Source organism: Palaemon carinicauda, chromosome 1, assembly GCF_036898095.1.
Source record: "Palaemon carinicauda isolate YSFRI2023 chromosome 1, ASM3689809v2, whole genome shotgun sequence".
In the NCBI taxonomy this organism is placed as follows: Eukaryota; Metazoa; Arthropoda; class Malacostraca; order Decapoda; family Palaemonidae; genus Palaemon; species Palaemon carinicauda.
In genome coordinates, this window is record NC_090725.1 from 204,868,417 (window position 1) to 204,893,234 (window position 24,818).

Here is a 24,818-nt window from a genome sequence, read left to right on the forward strand (position 1 = left end):
GCGGGGGCCTCATTGGAGGTTGGGGGGGCGGGGGGGGGGTTTCTTTCCCCGCTCAAGAAAGTGCAAGGCCATTGGTTTCAGAAATTTTAACAATTCAAATTCAATATTCTGGAGGCCAGGGCAGTCTTCTTGTCCCTCAAGAAATTATACTTGAAGGAGAACATTCATATCCCTCTAGTCCTTGACAGCAAGGTGATACTCCATTGCATCAATAGACAAAGGTCGAGGTCTCCCCAAATAAACCACGTAATGATAGCCGTCTTTATGCTGGCTCAGAAGAAAGGTTGGCACCTGTCAGCATCTCACCTTCAGGGAGTAGGAAATGTGATGGCGGATTCCCTCTCTCGGACAAAACCTCTAAAGATGGAGTGGTCTCTCAACGAAAAATCATTCTGTTTCTTGCAGGATCAAGTCCCTGGACTTCAAGTGGATCTGTTTGCGACGAATCTCAACAAGAAACTTCCCTGTTATGTAGCACCGAACGTGAATCAAGCAGCAGTGGGAATGGACGCGATGTCCCTGGATTGGAGTGGTTGGATGAAGATAAACCTGTTACCACCGTTCAACCTCCTCATGAAGGTTCTGGACAAGCTTCGATCTTTCAAAGGGACGGCAGTGCTAGTGGCTCCTCTGTGGCCAAAGAGCAACTGGTTTCCCATGGTCACGGAATTGAACCCCAAGTTGGTGCCGTTGGCCAACCTGATTCTGTCCCAGGAGGTACAGCAGGAGATTGTCTACGCTTCATCATGGAGAACGAACAATCTTCATCATGATTTTTTCGCCCCAGCCCTGGAAAAGAAGTTCCAAATTCAACGTGATAAGGTGGAATTTGCGGAAAAGCATGAGTCGTCTACCACCATGACTCAGTATGAAGCGTCATGGAAGAAATGGGTTAAATACATCAAAGACAAGAATCCAGGGTTAATTACTATGGATTTTTGTTTAGGTTTCCTGATTGATTTGCATACTCAAGGTCTAGCTTCCTCCACGATTTCGTCGTACAAATCGTCCCTTACTACACCTATACTATATTCCTTCGATGTTGACTTTAACTCGGATCTCTTCAACAAAATTCCGAAAGCTTGTGTAAAGTTACGGCCTTCGGCTCCACCGAAGCCTATCTCTTGGTCTTTGGACGACGTTTTGCAATTCCCTTCGGACATAGACAATCATACGGCTTCTATTCGTGATCTCACTCAGAAAGTCATCTTTTTAATTGCGATGGCTTCCGGTGCTTGTGTTAGTGAAATTGTGGTGCTTTCTAGAGATGAGGGCCACATTGAATTTGTGGATAATGGTGAAGTTAATTTATACCCTGATCCCACTTGTCTAGCAAAGAATGAACTTCCCTCTAAACGTTGGGGTCCATGGAAAATAGTTCCCCTACCAGGTGATCCCTCCTTGTGTTCAGTGCAGTGTTTAAAAAATTATTTACTAAGAACAGTGCAGTTTAAGGGTGGTCAATTGTTTAAGGGGGAAACAGTGGTGTCTGATTTGTCTCTGAAACAGTTAAGAGCAAAAATTACTTACTTTATACAGAGAGCGGACCCAGCTAGTATGCCATCGGGTCACGACCCTAGGAAAGTGGCTTCCATCTTGAACTTTTTCCAGTATATGTCTTTTGAGGGACTGCAGGCATATACTGATTGGTAGTCCACTAGGTTTTCTTCAGGCATTACATGAAGCAATTGGAGGAGATACGCCACTTTGTGGTGGCTGCGGGAAGTGTTATCAAACCTGCTGCAACGACGTAGCCCACAGTGCGTCCTAGGGCACTCCTCCAGCTTGTTATTAGTAATGAGTAAACAGTTGACTTTTGCTTTAGGGAAAAAAGAAAAAATGCAATTAATCATTTACTTCTCAGGTTCACATGTGTCTCTCCGACGCGATGTTTGTTCCTTCAGTGTTACAGCCTAACTGTCTAAATGTTGGTTCAGCTATATCTCATTGTGTTCGGCTGATTACCCATTTTTTACATATGTATAGTGTATCAATTTCTTTTTGCATTGATAACTTCAACTCTTTATTGTGTGATCATGTATCTATTGATCAGGTTTATCTTGTCATAAGTTCCCTACAGTTCCTTATGTCATGTAATTTTCCCCTAATGTTATCTTATGTCTGGGTATGGATGGGATGTATTTACTTTTGTACATAAATTTTCCATATGCTGTTGATGATGATTGCTTGTTAACCTTTGCACTGATTCTTGTGAATAAAAGTCTGTTAATTGTTACATGCCTTTCATTTTACGACATGGCTATCTCACCTAAAAAAGGGATTTTGACGAAGGAAAAATCTATTTGTGGGCGTCACCTAAAAAATGGATTTTGACGAAGGAAAAATCTATTTCTGGGCGAGAGACCTGTGCCGCCCAGTGAAATGCTCCTTTTACATCATTTCTAAGGTAAAAACTGCTATAAAATTACCAGAGAAAAAGTTGTATAAGAATGCCAGGTTGAACCCAGCTCGCTCACCTTATAAGGTGTCGGTATAAAACTGGGGCGTGATGATAAATCGCAACCAGAGGTCTTGCACCATTTAGATATCTCCTCTCAATATCCCTGTTACAGCGAGGTGCCGTTCAACACCCATCTCCGAACTCTACTACCAACAATCCAACCCACGCCAGTGACGTCACTCCTTATAGCACCCAAGTTTGGGGCCCATGATGGGAGGGAAGTCAGGGGGGGTTCACTGGGTGGCACAAGTCTCTCGCCCAGAAATAGATTTTTCCTTCGTCAAAATACCTTTTCTGGGCTCTACCTGTGCCGCTCTGTGAAATAGTACAAGAGAATAGGTCCCAAAACTTGGAACAATACCTGAGGAGGAAGTAATTGAATACAAAATAATACCAAAACATTGTTTAATCAAAGAAGTAGGACATACAAGGTATCCCGTAAGTAAATACTCTCAAACATCAAGGAGGTATATTAAATACCATGTGGCAAAAATCCCAAACTAAGGGATGGCAGTCAAGGCAAGGTAAAAATAAAAATGCAAGATCAAAATTAATAACCTTAAGTGTAAAATAACAAAAATCAACTCGTGGGAGAGTAAGATTATTAATCAGGTATAACAAAATTCAAATCGTGGGAGAGTAAGGCTATTAACAGGTGATATAAAAAACAATACACCATAAGGGTGTAGCTCAGGTAAAACAAAACCAAAACTAAGTAGGAACAATAAGTAAGGCAGGTAGGAGGAAGAGGGATAGAGCAAGACGTTGTGATTAGGACTCATTACCTTTAGGAGGAACCACATTCCCTGCCGCCACTGTAGCAAATTTTAGAGCTTCCAAAGGTTTTAAGCAGTGGCGTTTAAAAACTTTAGGGGACTTCCAGCCTGTATATTTCGTAAGCTCATCAAAATTCATATGGTGAAAGTAATTAACTGAAGTAGCTACAGCTCGTATATCATGGACGTGAGGGAATGACTCAGGGTTAGCCTGTTTAATAAAATAAAGAATCTGTTGTCTGATTCCTTTCAGGGTAATGGTTCCTCCGTTTTCTCTAATGGATAAGGGCCCTGAGGACTTAATGGAAGTTCTATTTAAGTAGACTTTCAGGGTGTTAACTGGACATGAGGATGGGTCCTGAGGAAGTGGAACAATCTTCCAGGAGGACCATCTGTTCTGGGGGTCCTCATTTTTAGCCAAGAAAACTCTGTCAGGGGAGAGAAGAAGTTCCCCTGACGAGAGAAATTCAATATGACCTGGGTCTCTAGTCAAAGCTGACAGTTCTGAAATTCTGGCGCCAGAAGCTAGGCTCAATAGGAACAGGGTTTTCCTTAATAATGGTATGTAATTGCAAGATTCGTTAAGAGTGTCAGAGGCCAGCTTAAGGACATCATTCAGAAACCAGGAAACTGAGCTAGGGCGAGTTGATGGTTTCAATCTGGCGCAGGCTCTCGGGATTGATGAGAAGTATGAATCTGTAAGGTCAATATTAAAACCAATATGGAAAATCTTTTTTAAAGCTGATTTAATTGTAGTAATGGTGTTGGCTGCTAGGCCTGATTCAAAGAGAGTTCTGAAGAAGGTTACTGTCAGATTCATAGTCATCGTCTCAACCTTTGAGTCCCTTAAAAACTTTGCAAGTTTTTTAACAGCCGAATCATATTGTCAAAGGGTGGATTCCCTTTTATCTGATTCCAAAAACAGAGTATTTTGGGGATCAATATCTGCACCTCTTTGGGCTGCAAATTTCATGATGTCCATAAAGTTAGGGCACTCTGAATTCTTGAGGAAGCTAACGCATTGCGAGTTTTTACTACCTGTGTTAGTATTGGATTGGGTATCTGTCGAGGGTGGAGACCCAGTTCCACCAACAGGGGAAACCAATTGCTCTTGGGCCAGTTGGGGGCTACTAGAGCCACTTGGCCTCTGAAAGTCCTGAGTTTGTCCAACACTTTCATCAAAAGATTTATTGGAGGGTCCAGGTTGGGGGCTACGTAACACTCCAGTTTGTGGTTGGACTCTGTTGCAAACAGGTCTACCTGGAGACCCGGGACCTGAGATAAGATCCATTTGAATGATTGTTGATCCAGTGACCATTCTGACTCCAGCGGAGTTGTCCTCGAAAGTGCGTCCGCCACTACATTCCACACTCCCGCTAGATGGACTGCCGACAGGTGCCACTGGTTCGATGCTGCCATGGAAAATATTGCTAACATGACGTGATTTATGTTGGCTGACTTGGAGCCTCCTCTGTTTATGCAGTGGACTATGAATGCGTTGTCGAGAACTAGTCTGATATGTTGGTTCTTGGCTGGAGTTAGTCGTTTTAGAGTAAGGAATACCGCCATGGCCTCTAGGACATTGATATGGAGTTGTTGGAATACAGTCGACCATAGTCCCTGGACCTTCCTGTGCTGGGAGTATCCCCCCCCCCAACCTGTTAAGGAGGCGTCTGTGTGAATGACGAGTCCTGGGGCCAGATATTGTAAGGGGACTGACTTTGCCAGACTTGTGACCTTTGTCCATGGCCGAAGTCTCTTTCTCAGAATTGGTGGAAGTCGAGCTCTTTTGTCTCGATACTTCCCGGTTGCCCTGGAGCGCCATACTCGGTTTATGTCTTTTAGTTTGGCCTTCAGGACAATATCTGCCACGGAGGCGAACTGCAGGGAGCCCAGGATTCTCTCTTGATTTCTCCTGGACGTCAATTTGTCCCTGAGAAAACGTTTCGTGTTCTTTGCTATTTCTGCCCCTCTTGGCCTTCGGGAGACATAGCGTATGGGAACGTAGATCCCATTGTAATCCCAGCCATTGAAACTTGGTCTCCGGGACCAGGCAGGATTTTTCGAGGTTGACCTGGAATCCCAACTGTCGAAGGAAGTTTAACACTCTGTTTGTTGCCGTGAGGCAGTTCTCGACATTGTCCGACCAGATGAGCCAGTCGTCCAGGTAAGCTACTATTTGAATTCCCTGGGTTCATAGCTCTTGAATTACCGTCTCTGCCAGTTTGGTGAAGATCCTTGGCGCTATGTTGAGCCCGAATGGCATTACTTTGAATGCGTAGGCTTGGCTGCCTAGTTTGAAGCCTAGGAAAGGACGAAAATGCTTTGCTATCGGAACGTGATAGTAGGCATCTGTAAGATCTATAGAGGTGGTGACGGCCCCACGGGGAAGTAAGGTCCGCACCTGAGAGACGGTTAACATGTGGAACTTGTCGCATCGAATATAAGAATTCAGACGGGACAGGTCCAGGATTACTCTTCGCTTGTCTGAGTCTTTCTTTGGCACGCTGAACAAGCGACCTTGAAATTTTAAGTGATGTACCCTTTTGATTGCGTTCTTTTGCAATAGATCGTCTGCATATAAGGCTAGCTCCTTCGTTGGAAGTTGATGGAAACTGGTTGGTGGAGGGGGCCCTTCTATCCAACTCCACCCCAGACCTTTGGAAATTATGCTGAAAGCCCAATTGCTGAACTTCCAACGATTCCGAAAGACATAAAGTCTTCCCCCTACCCGAGGATCTTCAATGGGTTGTTGACGATTTGCCTCCTCGGCCTCCGCGGAATCCTTTGCCTCGGATGAAAGCCCTTCCGCTACCCCTGTTACGAAAGGCACCTCTGGCACCGGAGCCTCTGGGGCGTTGGTAGCCTTGGAAGGCACCTTGGGTTTCGTAGGCGGGGTTAAAGGCAGGGGAGGTAGCATACGAGGTCGATGCTACCTGAGCCTGAGGGACCAACACATACTGTTGTTGAGGATGCCCCTTCGAAGTAGAAGGCTGGCTACTTTGCGCCACTGGTAAGGTTTGCGCCAACTGAAGGGGTTGTCGATTCTGGGAGGAATGGAAGGGTCTCAGCTTCTTCCTGCCTCGAGCAGGGGTGCCAGCTGGCTCAAACTTTCGTTTGGGGACTAGGCCCCACCTAACCTTGAGACTTTGATTCACCCTGGCAGCCTCGCTGAGGACGGTGTTCACCAAGTCCTCCGGAAACAAATCAGGACCCTAGACCGGGCCTTTAATGAGCCTGTTAGGCTCATGTCTGATGGTAGCCTCAGACAAGACATGTCTTCGGCAACGAAGTCTGGCTGCGAGGAAGTCGTACGCATCGGCCAACAGAGTCTGCAGTAGGGATTTAGTTAGAACCTTAAAGAGGGGTTCCTCCTCGTACATAATGGCGGTCATCTCAGTCATAGTAGCTGAATTGATAGACCTGCTGAGCCTGCACCTCAAGGCGGATCAGTGAGTCCGGAAGCCTAGGGAGACGCTCACTGAACTGTGTGGAGGCACAGTCAGCGCTCAGTTTGCCTGTCGTGAAGGTGGCCGGGGCGTTATGCCAGCACTCGTGGTCACCCGTGAAGAGGAGGGAGGTCAGGTCCGTTTCCCGAAGCTGCGGTAACGGTTTGTCTTCCTTGATGGCCTGATAGGCTAGGTCCATCATCTTGGTGACGCATGGAGTGGGGGTTTGCTCATCTACCACGAACATTGTGTATGAGCTCTTGTGGGGTGTGAGCATAGTGTTCACACAATCCCACTCATTCAATGTGCGAACCCAGGTAGACTGGGCTTGTTCCTTAGGGTATATTACAGTCTCCTTAGGAACTTTATCCAACCTAATGAGAGCTTCCTCGGTCAAACGAGCAAAGCCGGGGAAGGGGAATTGGAGGCCCGACGGGTAGAACTCAAAGTCCTCGATAGGCCTGGTGCCACAACCCTCGATGGTCAACATGCCATCTTTGAAAGGAATGCAGAGCCATTCTCCATGGGTTATTCTTTGTAAACTCCGGGAGCTTGGAGGCGTCCGGGATGGCGTACTGCTGCTGTTGCGGCAGTCCCGAACGCATGAGGCTTTCCACTAGACTCATTATTCTGCATCCTCTCAGCGAGGGATGTCATCATGGACCCGATCTGAGTCAAAAGCTTATTAGAGAAAGCGTCCGGGTCGAAGGGAGCCACCGGGGTGGTTACGGAGGCGGACTTCGTTCTCGAACCATGAGAAGATGATGCAACAGCTGAGTCTTTGGGGACTCTAGAGGAAGAAGTCTTGACAGACTTCGGAGATTTAGAAGACTTACGGGTTTTCAGCAAAGGCCTGTGTTGAGCCTTGACCTTTGGGGTAACCGGACGAGGCCTGATATCAGCCCCGTGTTTCCCCGGGAAGCCCTGAAAAGATGAATGGGTAGAAGAAGAAGAGAAAGTCGGGCTAAGGAGAGGAATCTTAGCCCGGGACCCACCTGCCTCACTTACCTCCCTACCTAGATCCGGTTCGTCGAGGGCCATAGGCTCTATGTCGAGGTTAATAGCTGCGACGTCCTCCACTATGGCCTCGCCCACCGCCTCCTGGTCTCCAGCTAAGAGCAAGTTTTCGATCGAAGCGATGATGGGGTCCGCCACATCTTTAGGGACTGCAGCCGAGGTCTTGGCGTTGGGGTAAATGAGGTTGCACCATTCCTCAGACAGAACATAAGGCTTTTTAGCCTTAACGTTGCAGGCGAACCCGCCCACCCAGACCTTAAGGGTCGCCAGGGCTGAGGGCTTAGAAGACTGGGGGCTCTGAAAGAGAATAGACCGTTACTAGTGGTAAGTGACTTCAACGTAGGAAGTGAAACAAGAAGGGTTAGATATCTCCTTTGTGAAAAACGGGATCATTCGACTAGATGATACAGTGGAAATAACAGAAATGTCAAAGATTACAACTATGTAAATCTAAATAGTAAGGCAGTTCCACTTACCGAGTCAGAGGTGAGTGTTGAGACCAGCTTATAGCAGACCTCACAGTTGTCTGGATGCCAGACGGTCAGCTCATCAACGAGGACAGCACAGTGGGCGTGCGACCTACACACCTCGTGGCCGCACGCTTGTTGAAGCACCGCCGCACAGGCTGTCATCTTACAGCGGACCACCTGTAAGATAAAGATACATAAGTATCTCGTAGTAGGTAAAGATCCCAGAGGAGCCCAGGGCCTCCGGGTGCTAAAACTAAACCGGCAACAGCCGAGCTAGGTACTACATTCTAAACCGTAAGAGTAATCGATAGAAAATACTTAGTAAGGTAAAATGCAAATAAATCAAATCCGTATAGCTATGATCATTCAAAAAGAGCATCGTCGAGTATAGAATACAATGGATAATAATATGGGTAGTGGTTATACCGTTGGCTCTGGGGAGACAACTGAGAAAGACCCAGGGGTTCATCGCTAGCCTACCGGGGTAGGCGGGACAAAAATGGGGAGGGGAGAGTCAGAGACTCACCGCCGGTCACAAGGACCTTAACAAAGCAAAACCCAAAAAACACGAATGTCCCGTGGGGTGCGGAATGTCACGGGGGAATCACGCTGGAAAAGCCCAAAGCATAGCTGAAATCATCCCAGCCGATCGATGGCCAATCAGAGTGGTGGAGAAAAACGGCTACGAAAGGGCAGGGGGTAAGCGTAAAAAGGATAACCAGCCTCGCTAGTGTTCACGGCTCCAACTGGGGGAAGGAGTCAGTGGATACCCCAGGAGGGGGGGAGGTGACTGGGGAACGAGAGGACTTGACCCGTAATGCAAAACAGTTGACTCCAAGTCTCATGGAGACGAGAGGTATCCCTTGAGTGGGGATGGGGTAGGCGGGGGGAATGGGGCCAATGAGGGGGCAGGAGGCGATCACGTGGGACAGGGAGACCAGGCGTACCAACCTGGCCGATGAACCACGACAATAACAACGGAATGATCATAAACGGATAAATGACTAAAGTAAAATAAACTGATATAATAATATGATATAATGAACTAGGTAAGGCATGCGGCTAAAATAAGATAGTAAGAGAGGGACGCAGGGGAAAAGGCAGGGAAATAAAGAGCCGAGCCCTTCAGCGCGGGTCAGTACCTAGCTGGACAGGGGGACCAACATAACACTAAATCGGGTAGATGCCGATCGTAAATAAAACACAATAAACTAAAAATAACTGCCTCGCGAGAGTCCCACTCAAACTAAAGCAAAATAACTAGGTGGTAAAGATAATAATACTGGGTAAAAAACGTAATAACGTAAAGTAACCAACTAGGGAGCGCCCGAAGGCGAGCAGGCATGCCAACCTAAGATCAAACTATGATACGTAGAATAATATCATAATAGCGTCAAATATCAAAATAAGTTATAATTATAAAATAATCCAGGGAGTGATCGGTGATAAAACCCAGCAAAGGTTCGAAACGAAAAACAATTAGTATAGAGGACTAATTGTAAGCCGTTAAGAATGAGTGAAAGGAGGTTGCCAGCCAGCATGGCGGCTGCGAAGTGGGCCGCGAACAGTAAATAATAAAAACTGTGATAGGAATAAAACTAAGGGCAAGGCTACCTCCAAAGACTCAAAACTCATAGATCTGGTACTTAACTTAGATGGGGAGACAGTAGAGTCTGACATCGTGAATAAAATCCTGGGTAAATACCGAAAAAACACCACAGCGAAAATACAAGTGTGAACTAGCAAGTGCTATAAAAAGGAGTGACGTCACTGGCCTGGGTTGGATTGTTGGTAGTAGAGTTCGGAGATGGGTGTTGAACGGCACCTCGCTGTAACAGGGATATTTAGAGGAGATATCTAAATGGTGTGAGACCTCTGGTTGTGATTTATCATCACGCCCCAGTTTTATACCGACACCTTATAAGGTGAGCGAGCTGGGTTCAACCTGGCATTCCTATACAACTTTTTCTCTGGTAATTTTATAGCAGTTTTTACCTTAGAAATTATGTAAATTGGAGCATTTCACGGAGCGGCACAGGTAGAGCCCGGAAATAGATTGTTTCTACGTCAAAATCCATTTATTATGCTTATAATTACCTTAGCGGCAATAAATTTAATGTACTTCCTTATTATTATCCTACCTGAACATAATTGGATTTATTTCTCCTGGCGGGTATTTGTTCCATATGTCTTACCTATGATGCCTCCAACAATTTCGGGTTCCTTAGGGTTCCCGACGCTAAATTCAGGTGATTTTCCAATTGTGGAGGGCGGTCCTTTGGTCCTTATTGCCTCCTTGTTGGGCCATCATACTTGTCAATACTGCCTTCGAACTGTTCTGGGATATATATTTGAGAGTGATAGCTATGCCTTGACGGAGTGATCATGTACTGTAAGTGCATTTCGGTATTGGGACCTCTCTCTTTGAGGCTTCCTACCGAGTCATATGGAATTCTCTGGTACACTTCCATCAGGACGACATGGTTTGAGCCCAAAAAACGGATTTTGACGTTGGAAAAATCTATTTTTGGGTGAGATAGCCATGTCGTCCTGATGGCCCACCCGTTACTTTGTCCCTCCCCGATGCCTCGTATTATGCTTCTTTTCACGGTAGTTACGCTGCTATGTGGGATGACATCATCAGTGATGAACAGTAGTACCATGAGGTGAGAGGATACATATTGGCTCCTCACCTATCCTTCTCCCTAGTTTCCTAGACTGGGTGAAGTCTATTAGGGGTGCAGATATCTATGGTTATCTATGGATACATCCCTAATTATACATGATATTTTAGGATAGTCGTTCCCGGGGTTAGAACCCTGTGATATCCGATGGTAATTCTCTTGTAATATCACTCGCAGAAATATTATACAGTAGGAAGCTGCCGGAAGGACCTTCTATCAGGACGACATGGCTATCTCACCCAAAAATAGATTTTTCCTACGTCAAAATCCGTTTTCAGGTGATTTAATTTAGAAATTTTACTTACCTAGCCATAGTCTGATTTGCTTTTTCAATCTTTCACTAAACTCTATAATTTTAACGACCCTGTATTGGAGGTCATAGTTCCTAGATACTTAAATGATTCTTCCTCATTAAGCCTTTCTCAATCTAATGATAATTCATCTTCCATTGCATACTCCATTCTCATCATCTGTCTTTCTTCTATTTATCTTCAGCCCAACCTCCTGTGATATTTCATGCATTCTGGTAAGCAAATGCTGCAAATCCTGTGGTGTTCTGCTAACAAGGACAGCATCATCAGTATATTCCTAGGTTTGCTAAATTTTTGTTACCAATCCAGTCCAATCCTTCTTTTACGTTATTTACATCACAGTATTACCCCTGAAAAGATACACTCAGGAATGTGGAAAATAAACTTAAAAATTAATTCCTGTGCATGTTCCATGCAATAATTGCTAAGAAAACCAAGGGAAGACTTCTTCATGTACAGTAATGAGCAAACAAGTTGAAGAAAATTAATATAGGATTGATCAGTACCGGACGACTGAAGAAACTAGGGAGTATAGTATATCTGTTAACTCTTACCACTAGAATGCTTTTTCTTTTACTAGGCTCATTGTTTTTTGAAGGGAAGAAAATGGGAAAATTTTAAAGTTTTATTTATAAATGTCGATTAAACAGCTGGAGAGGTTTAAAGAAGTAAAGATCTGACATGTAGGATGTAGGGTATACCCATATTACTGTATGTGTTTTATTAGTCTCAGTCCATGTGAGAGAGAAATGGGGTTACATGAGCTATGAAGACATTTCATTGAAGTTTCAAACCAGACTGCATAATATTCACTAAAATATTTTATAGCCTTCGAAAAAAATGGGAGTTGAAGATGTCAATGATGTGTTGATTTAGACATTAAAACAGATTTTGAGCAAAGAGAAAAATCAATTTTTGGGTGATATGGCCATGTCGTCCTGATGAAAGGTTCCTTTTTTGGGTGATATGGCCCTGTCGTCCTGATGGACCAGCCCTCCTTTCTGGAAAAGGAGTATACATATATGTAACAAATCCCCACCCGAAACTTCTCTATCTGCGGCTATCCATGCTTAATTGCAACAAAGAATAGTTTGCCGGGGTAGTACCGGGAGGGGATCCACCGGGTAACCTTCATAACGACTCCCCTTCAAATTCGCCACTCTTCCCCCTCAGAGCAAAAACTCTATTCGGGGCGAAGATTGCCATGTGTCGTATCAAGAAATACGTCCCCTGATATTATGCGACATCCTTAAGAGTTATTTAAAGGATACTCATGCCAGGAGTTAGAATTCTGGAGACCTGTGGTCAATTCTCTGGGAGTATCACTGTAGCCAGATATCCCTTAGAAAGCTGCCTAATAGATTTTTCACTTTGCTCAAAATCCGTTTTTTGGGCGCAGCCATTTCGTCCTGATGGAAGTTTACCCGAGAATTACTTGAAAGTACTATATCTGTGGGTTTGTATAAGTGCCTTTACCTTGACTCAGATTCTTATATGAATATATGAAACTACTGTTATTTGTCGTATCCACTAAGTTTGGAACCAACTTAGGGCTTCCTGCCCCCTGCAGGGAATATGTCAATACTGACTATAGAAGCGTCAAGGTTGTATTCGTGAGAACAAAGTGGAATTTAGCTATTACTGTACTAGTATGTTCACACATAGGAGTAAATTCAAGTATTTTAATTTTAGGAAATAAAAGACTCTGGCTAGTTTTATTCGACTACTTGTAGGGCGAATAAGACGCAAATACATTTTACATGCTTATTTATTTGTATAGACAAAAATAGATACAACAACGAATGTATTAAACTAGAATCTTTGTACATAACCAACATTGTCAAAGTACATATATATTTATCACCTATAAGGGAAGAAATATATATTAGTATGCCACTCAAAATAATGTGAAATTATTAGTTTTATGAATAGAACTTACCTGGCAGTTATATATACATAGCTAATTATCTCTATTTCGGCAGAATTTTTCTAAAACTAGGCAACCGCCTTGTGGTGGTTGGGTGGTAACACCCGTTAAAGGGTGGTAGGAGGAATCATTCCCGTTTTCTGTTCTTCAGTTCATCTCTGCCGGCCGGATCGACAACACGTTGGTCCGTTATTAAGAGTTTTTCTTCGCTTTCCCTGCTCGGTGTACCAGTCTGCTTTTTTGGTGAAGTACTCTGATTTGGGGTTTTGGCGATCGTTGTATTTTGTTTTCTCTTAGCTTTTTTGCTGTTTTTCATTATGAGTGAAAAGAGTCATTACCGTATCTGTGCGAATGAGGAATGTAAGGTGAGACTACCGAAAATGGCGGTAGACCCTCACACCGTTTGTTCTAATTGTAGGGGTTTTGTTTGTGCCCTTGATAATAGGTGCGGGGAATGTAAGGTTTTGGATGAGAAAGATTGGTTAATTATGAAGCGCTATGTGCGTAAGCTAGAGCTCGATAGAGTTAGGAGAGCTTCTAGGTCTAAGTCTAAGTCTGTTAGTGGTAAGGAAGACGAACTTAGCGTAGATTTATCTATTGATCCTATTATTGATTCCTCTTTGGAAGTTGATCCTTCCCTTGAGGTAGTAACTCCTGCACCTCCTACAGATTCCGTATCTACGGATGACCCTCGGTACGCTAGCCTGGCGGCCGAGTTGAAGGCCATTAAAGAACAACTGGAGGCCTTTAAAGGTAAGGAAAGTGAAAGTGCTTGTGTTAGTGCAGTGGAGGTGGCGACTGACCGAATCTGTCATACCCCTAGGCCTAGACCTCTACCAAGCTCCCAGGACCAAGGGAGAAGGTACGTCGATGACCGAAAGGGGGTGAGAGGTACGTACCCTCGGTCAGCCGTCGCCTCAGACAGTACTGTTGTCGATTCCCAGGCTGCTCTTGACTGTCACGGGAAAGACGTGTCGGATGTGTTGTTTTCTTCTCCGAATTCGTCCAGACGTAAATGGAAGTTTGAAACTTCAAGACCTACTAAGAGGAGATGGAACCGCGACGAACGGTCTCGTTCTTTCTCTCCCGGTTCTAGCAGTTATGAACCTTGTCCGTCGGAGGATGATTTCGACTTTGTGCCTGTGAAAAGGGCGAAGCCTGCTGCCGAAGATCCTCCCCCTTCTATGAGTGTTATTCGTTAGCCTCCCCTTCGGGGCCGCAAGACCCAGCTGATGTTGCTAAATCCTTTATGTCTGTCATGCAGGAACAACTTTTGACTTTAGTACAAGCCTTTAGCCGCCCTCACGCCCAGTCTGACAGACGTAAAGACGACTCGTTGCCGATTAAGAAGTCTGCTTCTAAGAGAGAACGGAGTTCTTCTTTAAAGAAAACTTCTCCCTCTCTACGCCAGGATGAGGAATGTGTGCTTTCGCCAGGCGATACTTCTTCGCGATACCAGGGCGATACGTTTTCTCGTTCTCGATACCGGGACGATACCTTATCGAATGATGCTGCTTCTCGTTCTCGATGCCAAGACGATACCGCCTCCCGTTCACGTTACCAGCACGATACCTCCTCTCGTTCGCTTCGCCACGACGATACCTCCTCTCGTTCGCTTCGCCACGATGATACCTCCTCTCGTTCGCTTCGCCACGACGATACCTCCTCTCGTTCACGACGCCACGACGATACCGACCCTAGTTCTCGACGCCACGACGATACCGCCTCTCGTTCACGACGCCACGACGATACCGCCTCTCATTCTCGCCGCCACGACGATACCGCCTCTCGCTCTCGACGTCAGAACGACTCTGCCTCTCGTTCTCGGTCCCATACCACCCTGCCTCTTCGGGACGATACTGCCTCTCGTCCCAAGGATTCTTCTAGCGCGGGACTCCAGGATGCAACCCGTCTTTTGCAGGATGATGCCTTTGATTTGCCCTTGTCGGGTTCTAAGGATCCTTCTTCTCTTTCGAGGGATATTGCAGATGTGGATCAGGACCTCGAGGATGTTTCTGATGACGATGATAATCCTGCCGACGCTGTGGGAGATTACAAAGTTCTCTCTCGCTCCCTTCTTGAACTTTTTGGAGAGGAATTCCAACCTGCTGCCCCTCAATCTCCTCAGTCCCAATTTAACAGAAAGAAGGCCAAGAAACAGTCGGCCTTCATCAAGATGAAGCTGTCTATCTCCGCAAAGAAGGCTCTCACGAAGATTGATGACTGGATGATGGAGCGGAGACAAACAGTTAAGACTTCCTTCTCGTTTCCACCAGCTCGTCTTGCTTCAAGAGCGGGTATGTGGTATGCAACTGGAGAACCTTTGGGTCTGGGAGTGCCTTCCTCCTCCAAGGGTGACTTCTCTGGTTTAGTGGACTCTGCTAGAAGGCATGCTCTCAACTCAGCCAAGGTCATGTGGTCGATGTCGGAGCTGGATCATCTCGTCAAAGGTATTTTTAGAGCCTTTGAGGATTTTAGTTTCCTAGACTGGTCGCTTGGGACTCTCGCAAGGAAAACTGAACAGATGGAAGGATCTAGGGACCTTACCAGTATTATGTCCTGTATGGATAAGGCCCTCAGAGATGGGGCGAATGAGTTGGCTGCTCTGTTCTCAGCTGGGGTCCTAAAGAAGAGAGCTCTGCTTTGCTCTTTTGCTTCTAGGTCTGTTACCAATGCACAAAAGTCTGAGCTTCTTTACGCCCCCCTCTCTCAACATCTTTTTCCCGAGTCCCTGGTTAATGACATTACGCGTTCTCTGGCCCAAAAAGCCACCCAAGACCTTTTATCTCGTTCTGCTCATAAGCCCTTGGCAGCCCCTCCTTCTTCTTTGAAACGGGAGGAAAGGAGATTCCAGCAGCCCTTTCGGGGAAGGACTACTTCAAGACCAGATTTTAGAGGGAGAAAGCAAGAATCAGGACCAAGATCTACCAGGGGTTCTTTCAGACCTCGCTCCAGAAAATTAAGTTCGTCTCCTCCAGACAGTAGGCGCAAGACTCTCAGGTTTTTGGCAGTCTTGGAAGAGGAGAGGGGCGGACACCTGGTCCCTCTCAGTCATCAAGGAAGGATACAAGATCCCCTTTCTGAAAAAACCTCCTCTCGCAGATGCTCCGCTGGCCTTAGTAGCCCGGTACTCAGATCCGGGGAAACAGAAGGCCCTAGTAGACCTTGTCAACCAAATGCTAGACAAGGGGGCGATAGAACCAGTTCGGGATCTATCCTCCCCAGGCTTTTACAATCGCCTGTTTCTGGTCCCCAAGAACTCGGGCGGATGGAGACCCGTCCTGGATGTCAGCGCTCTCAATATATTTGTGGAGAAGACAAAGTTCTCCATGGAGACGACTCAGTCCGTGCTGGCGTCAGTACGTCCAGGGGACTGGATGGTGTCCCTCGACTTGCAGGACGCATATTTCCATGTCCCCATCCATCCGACTTCGAGTAAGTACCTGAGATTTGTAATGCAGGGCAAGTGCTTCCAATTCAGAGCTCTTTGCTTCGGTCTCAGCACGGCTCCTCAAGTCTTCACCAGGGTAATGGCGAATGTGTCAGGTTGGCTGCATCAGGAGGGGATAAGGATATCCTTCTATCTGGACGATTGGCTGATTCGTTCACGATCGAGGGAGAAATGTCTGGAGGATTTACGGAAGACTTTTATGATGGCTCAAGATCTAGGCCTGGTCATCAACAGGGAGAAGTTGCAGATCAGACCGAATCAGACTATTCTCTATTTGGGGATAGTTCTGAATTCAGTTCTTTTTCGGGCTTCTCCTTCTCAGGAAAGACAGACCAAGTGTCTCGTAAAAGTCAGAACTTTCCTGGACAAGAAGAGATGCACAGCGAAGGAGTGGATGAGTTTGCTGGGGACTCTATCCTCCCTCGAACAGTTTGTCTCTCTGGGGAGACTCCACCTAAGGCCTCTTCAGCACTTTCTTTCGAAGACGTGGAACAGAAAGATGCAGGAAGACTCCTTTTCCTTCCCCATTCCAATAGAAGTCAAGACTCTTCTGAAGTGGTGGCTGGACCCAACCTTGTTAGGGGAAGGGATCTCCTTACACAAGAAGAACCCAGACCTAGTGTAGTTTTCAGACGCATCAGAGTCAGGCTGGGGGCCAACACTAGGAAGCAAGGAGGTCTCAGGCTATTGGGAAGGAATTTAGCTGGGATGGCACATCAACAACAAGGAGCTGATGGCCATTTTTCTGGGGGCTAAAGGCCTTCAAGGACTTGGTGTCTGGGAAGATTGTGGAGGCCAACTCAGACAACACCACAGCTCTTGCTTACATCAGGAAGCAAGGAGGGACTCACTCTCTGTCTCTGTTCGAGACAGCAAGAGAGCTCCTTCTTTGGGCGAAGGAGAACAGGATAAACCTGCTGACGAGGTTTGTTCAGGGACAGAAGAATGTGAGGGCGGACATGCTCAGCAGGAAAGGGCAGGTCCTTCCCACAGAATGGACCCTCAACCAACAGGTCTGTCAGTCTCTGGAGGCTGTGGGGGAGACCCCTCATCGATCTTTTCACCTCCAACTTATCCTAGAGGATCCCCATCTATTGCTCCCTAGTTCCGGACAGAGAGGCAATAGCAATAGACGCCTTTTTGATGGATTGGACGGGGATGGACACTTATGCTTTTCCCCCGTTCAAGATCATCAATCTGGTAGTCAGGAAATTCGCCCTCGATTCGGGACGGATGATCCTGATAGCTCCGTTCTGGCCGATGAGGGAATGGTTCACGGAGGTGGTGGACTTGTTGATGGACTTTCCAAGAAGCCTCCCTGCAAGTCCAAATCTGCTCAGACAACCCCACTTCGAGAGATATCATTAAAACCCCCTCGCTCTCAATCTGACTGCCTTCAGACTATCGAGAAGCTCGTCAGATCGAGAGGCTTTTCAGCGCAAGCTGCGAAAGCTATCGCCAGAGCGAGGAGGGTCTCTTCGCAGAGGGTCTACCAGTCCAAGTGGGAGACTTTTAGGGCTTGGTGTAGGAAGCACAAGATTTCCTCATCCACTACCTCTGTGAGCCAGATTGCGGATTTCTTGTTGTACCTCAGACAGGACGCTAAGCTAGCTGTGTCCACTATCAAAGGGTACAAAAGTATGCTCTCTTCCGTCTGTCGGCATAGAGGCTTGGACTTGTCTCGCGATAAGGACTTACATGACCTCTTGAAGTCTTTTGAGACGACCAAGCAGACCCAGTTAAAGCCCCCTTCTTGGAACCTTGATGTGGTTCTTAAATTTCTGTGCACCAAGAGATTTGAGCCCATCTCACAGGCTCCCCTTAGGGAGGTTACCAAGAAGACCCTCTTTCTTTTGGCCTTAGCAACAGCTAAAAGAGTTAGTGAAGTCCATGCAATTGAAAAACAGGTAGGCTTCAATCTGAATGGGGCAGTTTGTGCCTTGAGATTAGACTTTCTCGCTAAGAACGAGAACCCTTCTAAGCCCTGGCCGAGGACCTTTGAGGTTCCTAACTTGACCAACCTAGTGGGTCAAGAGCAAGAGAGGCTGCTCTGTCCAGTACGAGCCCTCAAGATCTACTTGTCTCGCACGAAAAGTGGGAGAGGCTCTTCTAGCTCCCTGTGGTGTTCTGTGAAAGATCCTCAAAAGCCCCTTTCCAAGAACGCTTTATCCTTTTTCCTGAGGGAAGTGATAAGAGAAGCGCATCTCTTGTGTGAGGAGGAACACTTCGGACGTTTAAAAGTGCAAGCTCACGAAGTGAGGGCCATTGCGACCTCGCTTGCTTACCGCAAGAACATGTCGCTCCGTCAAATTATGGATGCGACATTCTGGAGGAGCAACTCTGTGTTCGCCTCTCATTACCTCAGAGAGGTGAGGGTGGATTATGAGAAATGTTATACCTTGGGACCATACGTAGCTACGGCTTCTGTATTAGGCAAAGGAGTTACTACCTCCCCTCAACCTTAGTTTTGTTTACTTGTGCATAGGTTGGTGTATTTTTTATTGGTTGTCTGAGGACTTCGACTTGTGTACAGTCACCTCAGTCTAGTTAGATAATTTTTATCTACTTTGCAAATGTTAGGTGGTTGGTTTGGTAAAGTTGCGGTTTTTTATTTTGGGCAATAGGTAGTCCTGAAGTCTAGTCAGATTTTTGGTCTCACCCCGTTGACAGACTCGATTGAGTGTTTTCAGCACTGCAGGTCACATCCTGGCTGACACTCCTAAGGGAAAGCGACTCAAGAGGCAGGAACCTTTGAAGTCAGCTACCTTAGCAGGTAAGGAATCAAGGTTTTTATTTATCCTACAGCTTTTTTGGTTGTTTCCCCAACGATGTTACTGTCTATCACCCTCCTCCAAGTGTGTTAATCAGCTATGTATATATAACTGCCAGGTAAGTTCTATTCATAAAAATGGAGTTTTTATGATAAAACAAAGTTTTATGAATACTTACCTGGCAGTTATATATACATTCGAAGGCCCACCCACCTCCCCTCAGGAGACAGGTCGGGCATAGATGAACTGAAGAACATAAAACGGGAATGATTCCTCCTACCACCCTTTAACGGGTGTTACCACCCAACCACCACAAGGCGGTTGCCTAGTTTTAGAAAAATTCTGCCGAAATAGAGATAATTAGCTATGTATATATAACTGCCAGGTAAGTATTCAAAAAACTTTGTTTTATCATAAAAACTCCATGTTAATTTCACTTAGATGTTGGATATATTTAAACACAGTACGAATGTACACACACAGCACTGGTGTTATTGGTTAGATTCTACACCTATAAAGAACAGTCCAAGGATCACCAGTGATCATCAATAAAAGGTATTACACTCAAAGGTACTAATACCTTTTCACTCTTTTCACTCTCAAGTCCCAAAAAGTTCACTGTTCATCACAGCACTAGACGACAGGCTTTATAACACTACCTGCCGCCACCACAAAGTGTTTTATTTCATTCACTTGCTTCGCAAACTGTTTATAAAAGACTCTAGAGGATTTCCAACCTGTATATGAGCGGAGTCTAGCAAAGTCCATTTGCTGAAATAAGCTCAGCGAGGAAGCAATTTTTCTAGGATCGTGACAAGCGGGTATACTGTCAGGATCCGCTCTGCGATTAAAATAGGTGAGCTTCGCCCTCAGTTGTTTTAGGGATAAGTTTGATCCTAAGGTTTCGCCTATGAAGAGCTGTTCTCCCTTGAAGTCTGAAGTTCTTCGAAGATAGACCTTTAGACACTCTACTGGACATAGAGAGACATCTTCCTTCAGAGGGCAGATTCTCCAAGGACCCCACCTTGTGATGGGTAGCTCGTTTTTGGCGAGAAAGATAGGATTGAGAAAAAGATTCATTCTCCCCCTTCTGTGAACTGAATATGGCCCTCGTCTCTAGATAGGGCCACTATTTCACTAACTCTAGCCCCTGAGGCTATAGCAAACAAGAATATCTTTTTCTGTGTTAGATCCTTTAGGGAGCAATCTTCATTGTTCAAGTTCGAAGCGTAGTGCAAGACTTTGTCCAAGGACCATGATATGGGCTTCAGAGAGGCTGCTGGTTTATGTCTAGCGCATGCTTCCGGAATCTTATTGAAGATTTCGTTCGACAGGTCCACCTGGAAGGCATATAGAAGAGGTCTAGTCAAAGCTGACTTACACGTAGTTATCGTGGTGGAAGCCAAGCCTTGCTCGTGAAGGTGGATGAAGAAGGACAAGCAGAAGTCTATCGAGACTTCTGTCGGCTTGTTTGATTTGACAAAGGAGACCCACTTCTTCCAAGGCAATTCATATTGTATTCTGGTTGACTTTGACTTGTATTCTTCTATAAAGTCGATGTTGTCTTTTGATATCCCAAACCTTTTCTTGACTGCTAAGGCGGGAAAATCATGAGATGTAGGATTTGGGTTCTCAATGATGAAGTGTAGACAGTCGACTTCTGAACCTGTTGGGATAGAACTGGGTTCGGTAGAAGAAACAGCCTCAGCCTCAGTTCTGTTATTTTGCGCAAGTTAGCAAGAAGAAGAGCTTTTAGCACTTGTTGGAGAATTGGTAATGTTACTCCTCTATGTAAATGTGTTTGTGTTAGCTCAAGTCCCACTGATTACCGCCCAATTTCCATAACTCCCATATTATCTAAAGGTTTTGAACGTCTTCTGGCAAAACGTCTTAATAGGTTTGCTGAAGGTAATCATGTACCCCCTAGTTTGCAATTTGGTTTTCGTAAAGGCCTTGGAGCATGTGATGCCCTTCTTACAATCTCCAATGGTGTACAGAAATCCCTTGATTGTGGTCAGGAAGTTCGTATGATTGGCCTTGATTTTAGTGCTGCCTTTGACCGTGTTAATCATGAGGCCCTTGTTTTCAAACTGAAACAGTTGGGAGTGGGTGTGTCGTTTCTTAGCATTATTATTGATTTTTTAAGTAATAGATCTCAAAGAGTTGTTGATGGGCACGATAGTGAGTATAGGAATGTGATATCCGGTGTTCCACAGGGTAGTGTTCTTGGCCCATTACTTTTCATACTATATACACATGACATGTGGTTTGGCCTAGAAAACAAGCTTGTTGCATATGTAGATGATGCTACTCTTTCTGCCTCAATTTCATCCCCTGAATGTAGATCTGGGGTTGTTGAATCACTTAATAGAGATTTAGCTTAAATTAGTGCATGGTGCAAATTATGGGGTATGAAGTTGAATCCTAACAAAACTCAAAGTATGATTGTAAGTAGGTCAAGGACGGTGGCTCCTCATCATCCGGATCTCAGTATTGATGATGTTTCTTTAAATTTGTATGACTATTTTAAAATTTTAGGTGGGATTCTCGACAGAAAATTTACTTTTGAGAAACACATTAGGTCTGTCTTCTTCAATTGCACAAAAAATTGGCTTATTGAGAAAGTCTTACAAGATTTTTGGTGATCAATCTATTCTGAAGAAGTGTTTTAATTCTTTCATTCTACCTTGTTTTGAGTATTGTTCTCCTGTCTGGTCTTCAGCTGCTGATTTTCATCTTAATTTATTAGACAGAAACTTACGGTCTATTAAATTTCTTATTCCTGATCTAGATATTAATCTTTGGCACCGTCGTTCAATTAGTTCATTATGCATGTTGCATAAGATTTTTCATAACTCTGACCATCCTTTACATTCAGATCTCCCTGGACAATTCTATCCTGTTCGTAATACTAGGCAGGCAGTTAATTCTAATAGCCAGGCCTTCTCCATCATGAGGCTCAATACTACACAGTATTCTAGAAGTTTTATTCCAGCTGTTACCAAGTTGTGGAATGATCTTCCTAATCGGGTAGTTGAATCAGTAGAACTTCAAAAGTTCAAAGTTGGAGCAAATGTTTTTATGTTGACCAGGCTGACGTGAGTCTTTTTATTGTTTATATATGACATATCTGTTTTTGACGTTGCTAATAGTTTGTAAAGGACATATCTGTTTTGACGCTGTTACTGTTTTTAGAATGTTATATTGTCAATTCATTCTTATCATTTATTTATTTCCTCATTTCCTTTCCTCACTGGGCTATTTTTCCATGTTGGGGCCCTTGGGCTTATAGCATCTTGCTTTTCCAACTAGGGTTGTAGCTTGGCTAGTAATAATAATAATAATAATAGAAGGAACCAATTGCTCTTGGGCCATTTGGGGCCCACCACTGCTGCTGTCCCCTTGAAGGATCTCGGCTTGTTGAGGACCTTCAGCAGGAGATTTGTTGGCACGAAAAGATAGATATGATTCCATCTGTTCCAGTCGAGGGACATGTCGTCCATCGCTTCTGCCCGAAGGTCCTCGTAAGGGGCTACGTATCGAGGTAGTTTCTTGTTGTCGCTCGTTGCGAAGAGGTCGATCTTTAGTTCTGGGACTTTTTCCAAGATGAAGGAGAATGAGTCTGCGTCTAGGGACCTTTCTGACTATCGTCTTCCGCCTGGATATAGCGTCGTCCGTCACATTGCGGAACCCTTGTAGGTGAACTGCTGATAAGTGCCATCTTTTCTTTCTTGCTAAGCGAAAGATGGCCAACATCACGTGTTTGATGTAGGGCGATCTCGAGCCTTGTCGGTTCAGACATCTCACTATCACTTTGCTGTCCAAGACCAACTTGATATGGGCTGATATGTGAGTGGATAGCTTCTTCAACGTCAGGAGGACTGCCTTGGCCTCCAGAATGTTGATGTGAAAGGTCTTGAACTGGAGTGACCAGGTCCCCTGAACTTTCCTTTGATGGGAAGGACCTCCCCATCTTTCCGTTGAGGCATCCGTATGGATGACTACTGATGGTTGAGGTGGTTGTAAGGGAATAGTCCTTGCTAGGCTCTTGACCTTCGACCACGGCCTCAGAAGCCATCGCAGTAAGGCCGGTGTCGGTCTCTGTTGATCTCTTCGAGCGTTTGATGCATATCTTCTCCAGACTCCTGACGCATCCTTCAGCTGTGCTTTTAGCACTGGGTCTGTTACTGCTGCGAACTGGAGAGAGCCCAGTACTCTTGAAATCTTGTTGGATTTCAGTAGTCTCTTGACAGAACCCGCAATCTCTCTCCTCTTCTTAGGTGGAATGGAGAGGCGGTGTGATTGAAAGTTCCAATGGATTCCCAACCATTGAAACTCTTGAGCTGGAGAGAGGCAAGACTTCTTGTAGTTGTTCTTGAAACCCAGATGTTCCAGGAACTGGATCACCTTTGTGGCTGCCTGCAGACAAGCATTCTTGGATGCTGCCCTCACCAGCCAGTCGTCCAGGTAGGCTGCTACCTGAATGCCTTCCAAGCCTAGCTGTTGTACGACTGTGTCCGCAAGTTTCGTGAAAATCCTTGGGGCTATGTTTAGTCCAAAGGGCATGGCTCTGAAGACATACTTTGTCTTCTGTAGCTTGAATCTTAGGTAGGAGGAGAGGGGCTGACTGACTGGAAGGTGCCAGTAAGCATCTGGTAGGTCTATTGAGACTGTGTAACAGGGTCCTTATGTGTTGTAAGGTTAACATCCGGAACATTTTGTTCTCGATGAACTTGTTGAGTGAAGACAAGTCTAGAATGACTCTGAGTTTGTCCGAGTCCTTCTTGGGAACACACAACAGCCTTCCCTGGAATTTGATGGACTTTACTTTCCTTATAACCTTTGTGTTTAAGAGTTCTAAGGTATATTCTTCCAATAAGGAGGTGGAGTGTTGGAAGAATTGAGGAAAGGAAGGTGGAGATCTGTTCCATTTCCATCCTAGTCCATTCTTGATTAGGCTGTGGGCTCCAGTGATCCCAAAAGTGGAGGAGTCTTCCTCCTACGTGGAGCATCTCATTGCTTGGATGATCCGGAGGGGTTGTTACCCTGACCACGTCCTCCTCTACCTCCTGAGGGGTTTCTTGAGGAGCCTCGTCTAGACTCTCTACCTTTTGGGCGAAAGGTAGTGGTGTGCCTCTCAAAGCCTGGGTTAAAGGCTGGTGACTGGGTTACCAGCTGTTGAGGCACCATCTGGAAAGTGGTTTGCAGCTGAGCAACTATTTGGGGCACCGTGGTCATGGTAACCGTGGGATGTTGCGCAGGTCGATGAGACAGTCTTGGCTTCGTCTTCCTCTTGGGTTGGGGACCAGCATCAGGGGAAGATTTCCTTTTGGCAGACATGCCCCACTTTTGGAGAAGGTTCCTATTCTCCGTGGCGGCTTTGGCATCCACCTCTTGGACTCCTTCCCTTTAGGAAGAGGTCCTTGTCCCAGATACAGGAAGTAATCAACTTCCTGGGCTCGTGTTTGACCGTTGCATTGGCAAACACGAACTCCCTACAG

The 24,818-nt window shown here is 45.5% G+C and overlaps 2 protein-coding genes across 4 annotated transcripts in view; one reads left to right on the forward strand and one right to left on the reverse strand.

Moving 5' to 3' along the window:
• Positions 1-24,818, forward strand: part of LOC137653597 (endoribonuclease Dicer-like) — a 617,521-nt gene that overhangs the window by 401,010 nt on the left and 191,693 nt on the right. The gene's annotated exons all lie outside the window — the stretch shown is intronic.
• LOC137645878 (uncharacterized) lies at positions 4,124-23,395 on the reverse strand. Its single transcript, XM_068378895.1, is given in 6 exon segments — positions 4,124-4,497; positions 6,720-7,183; positions 7,185-7,323; positions 7,523-8,000; positions 8,180-8,426; positions 23,118-23,395. Coding segments are annotated over 6 exon segments (1,980 nt in total).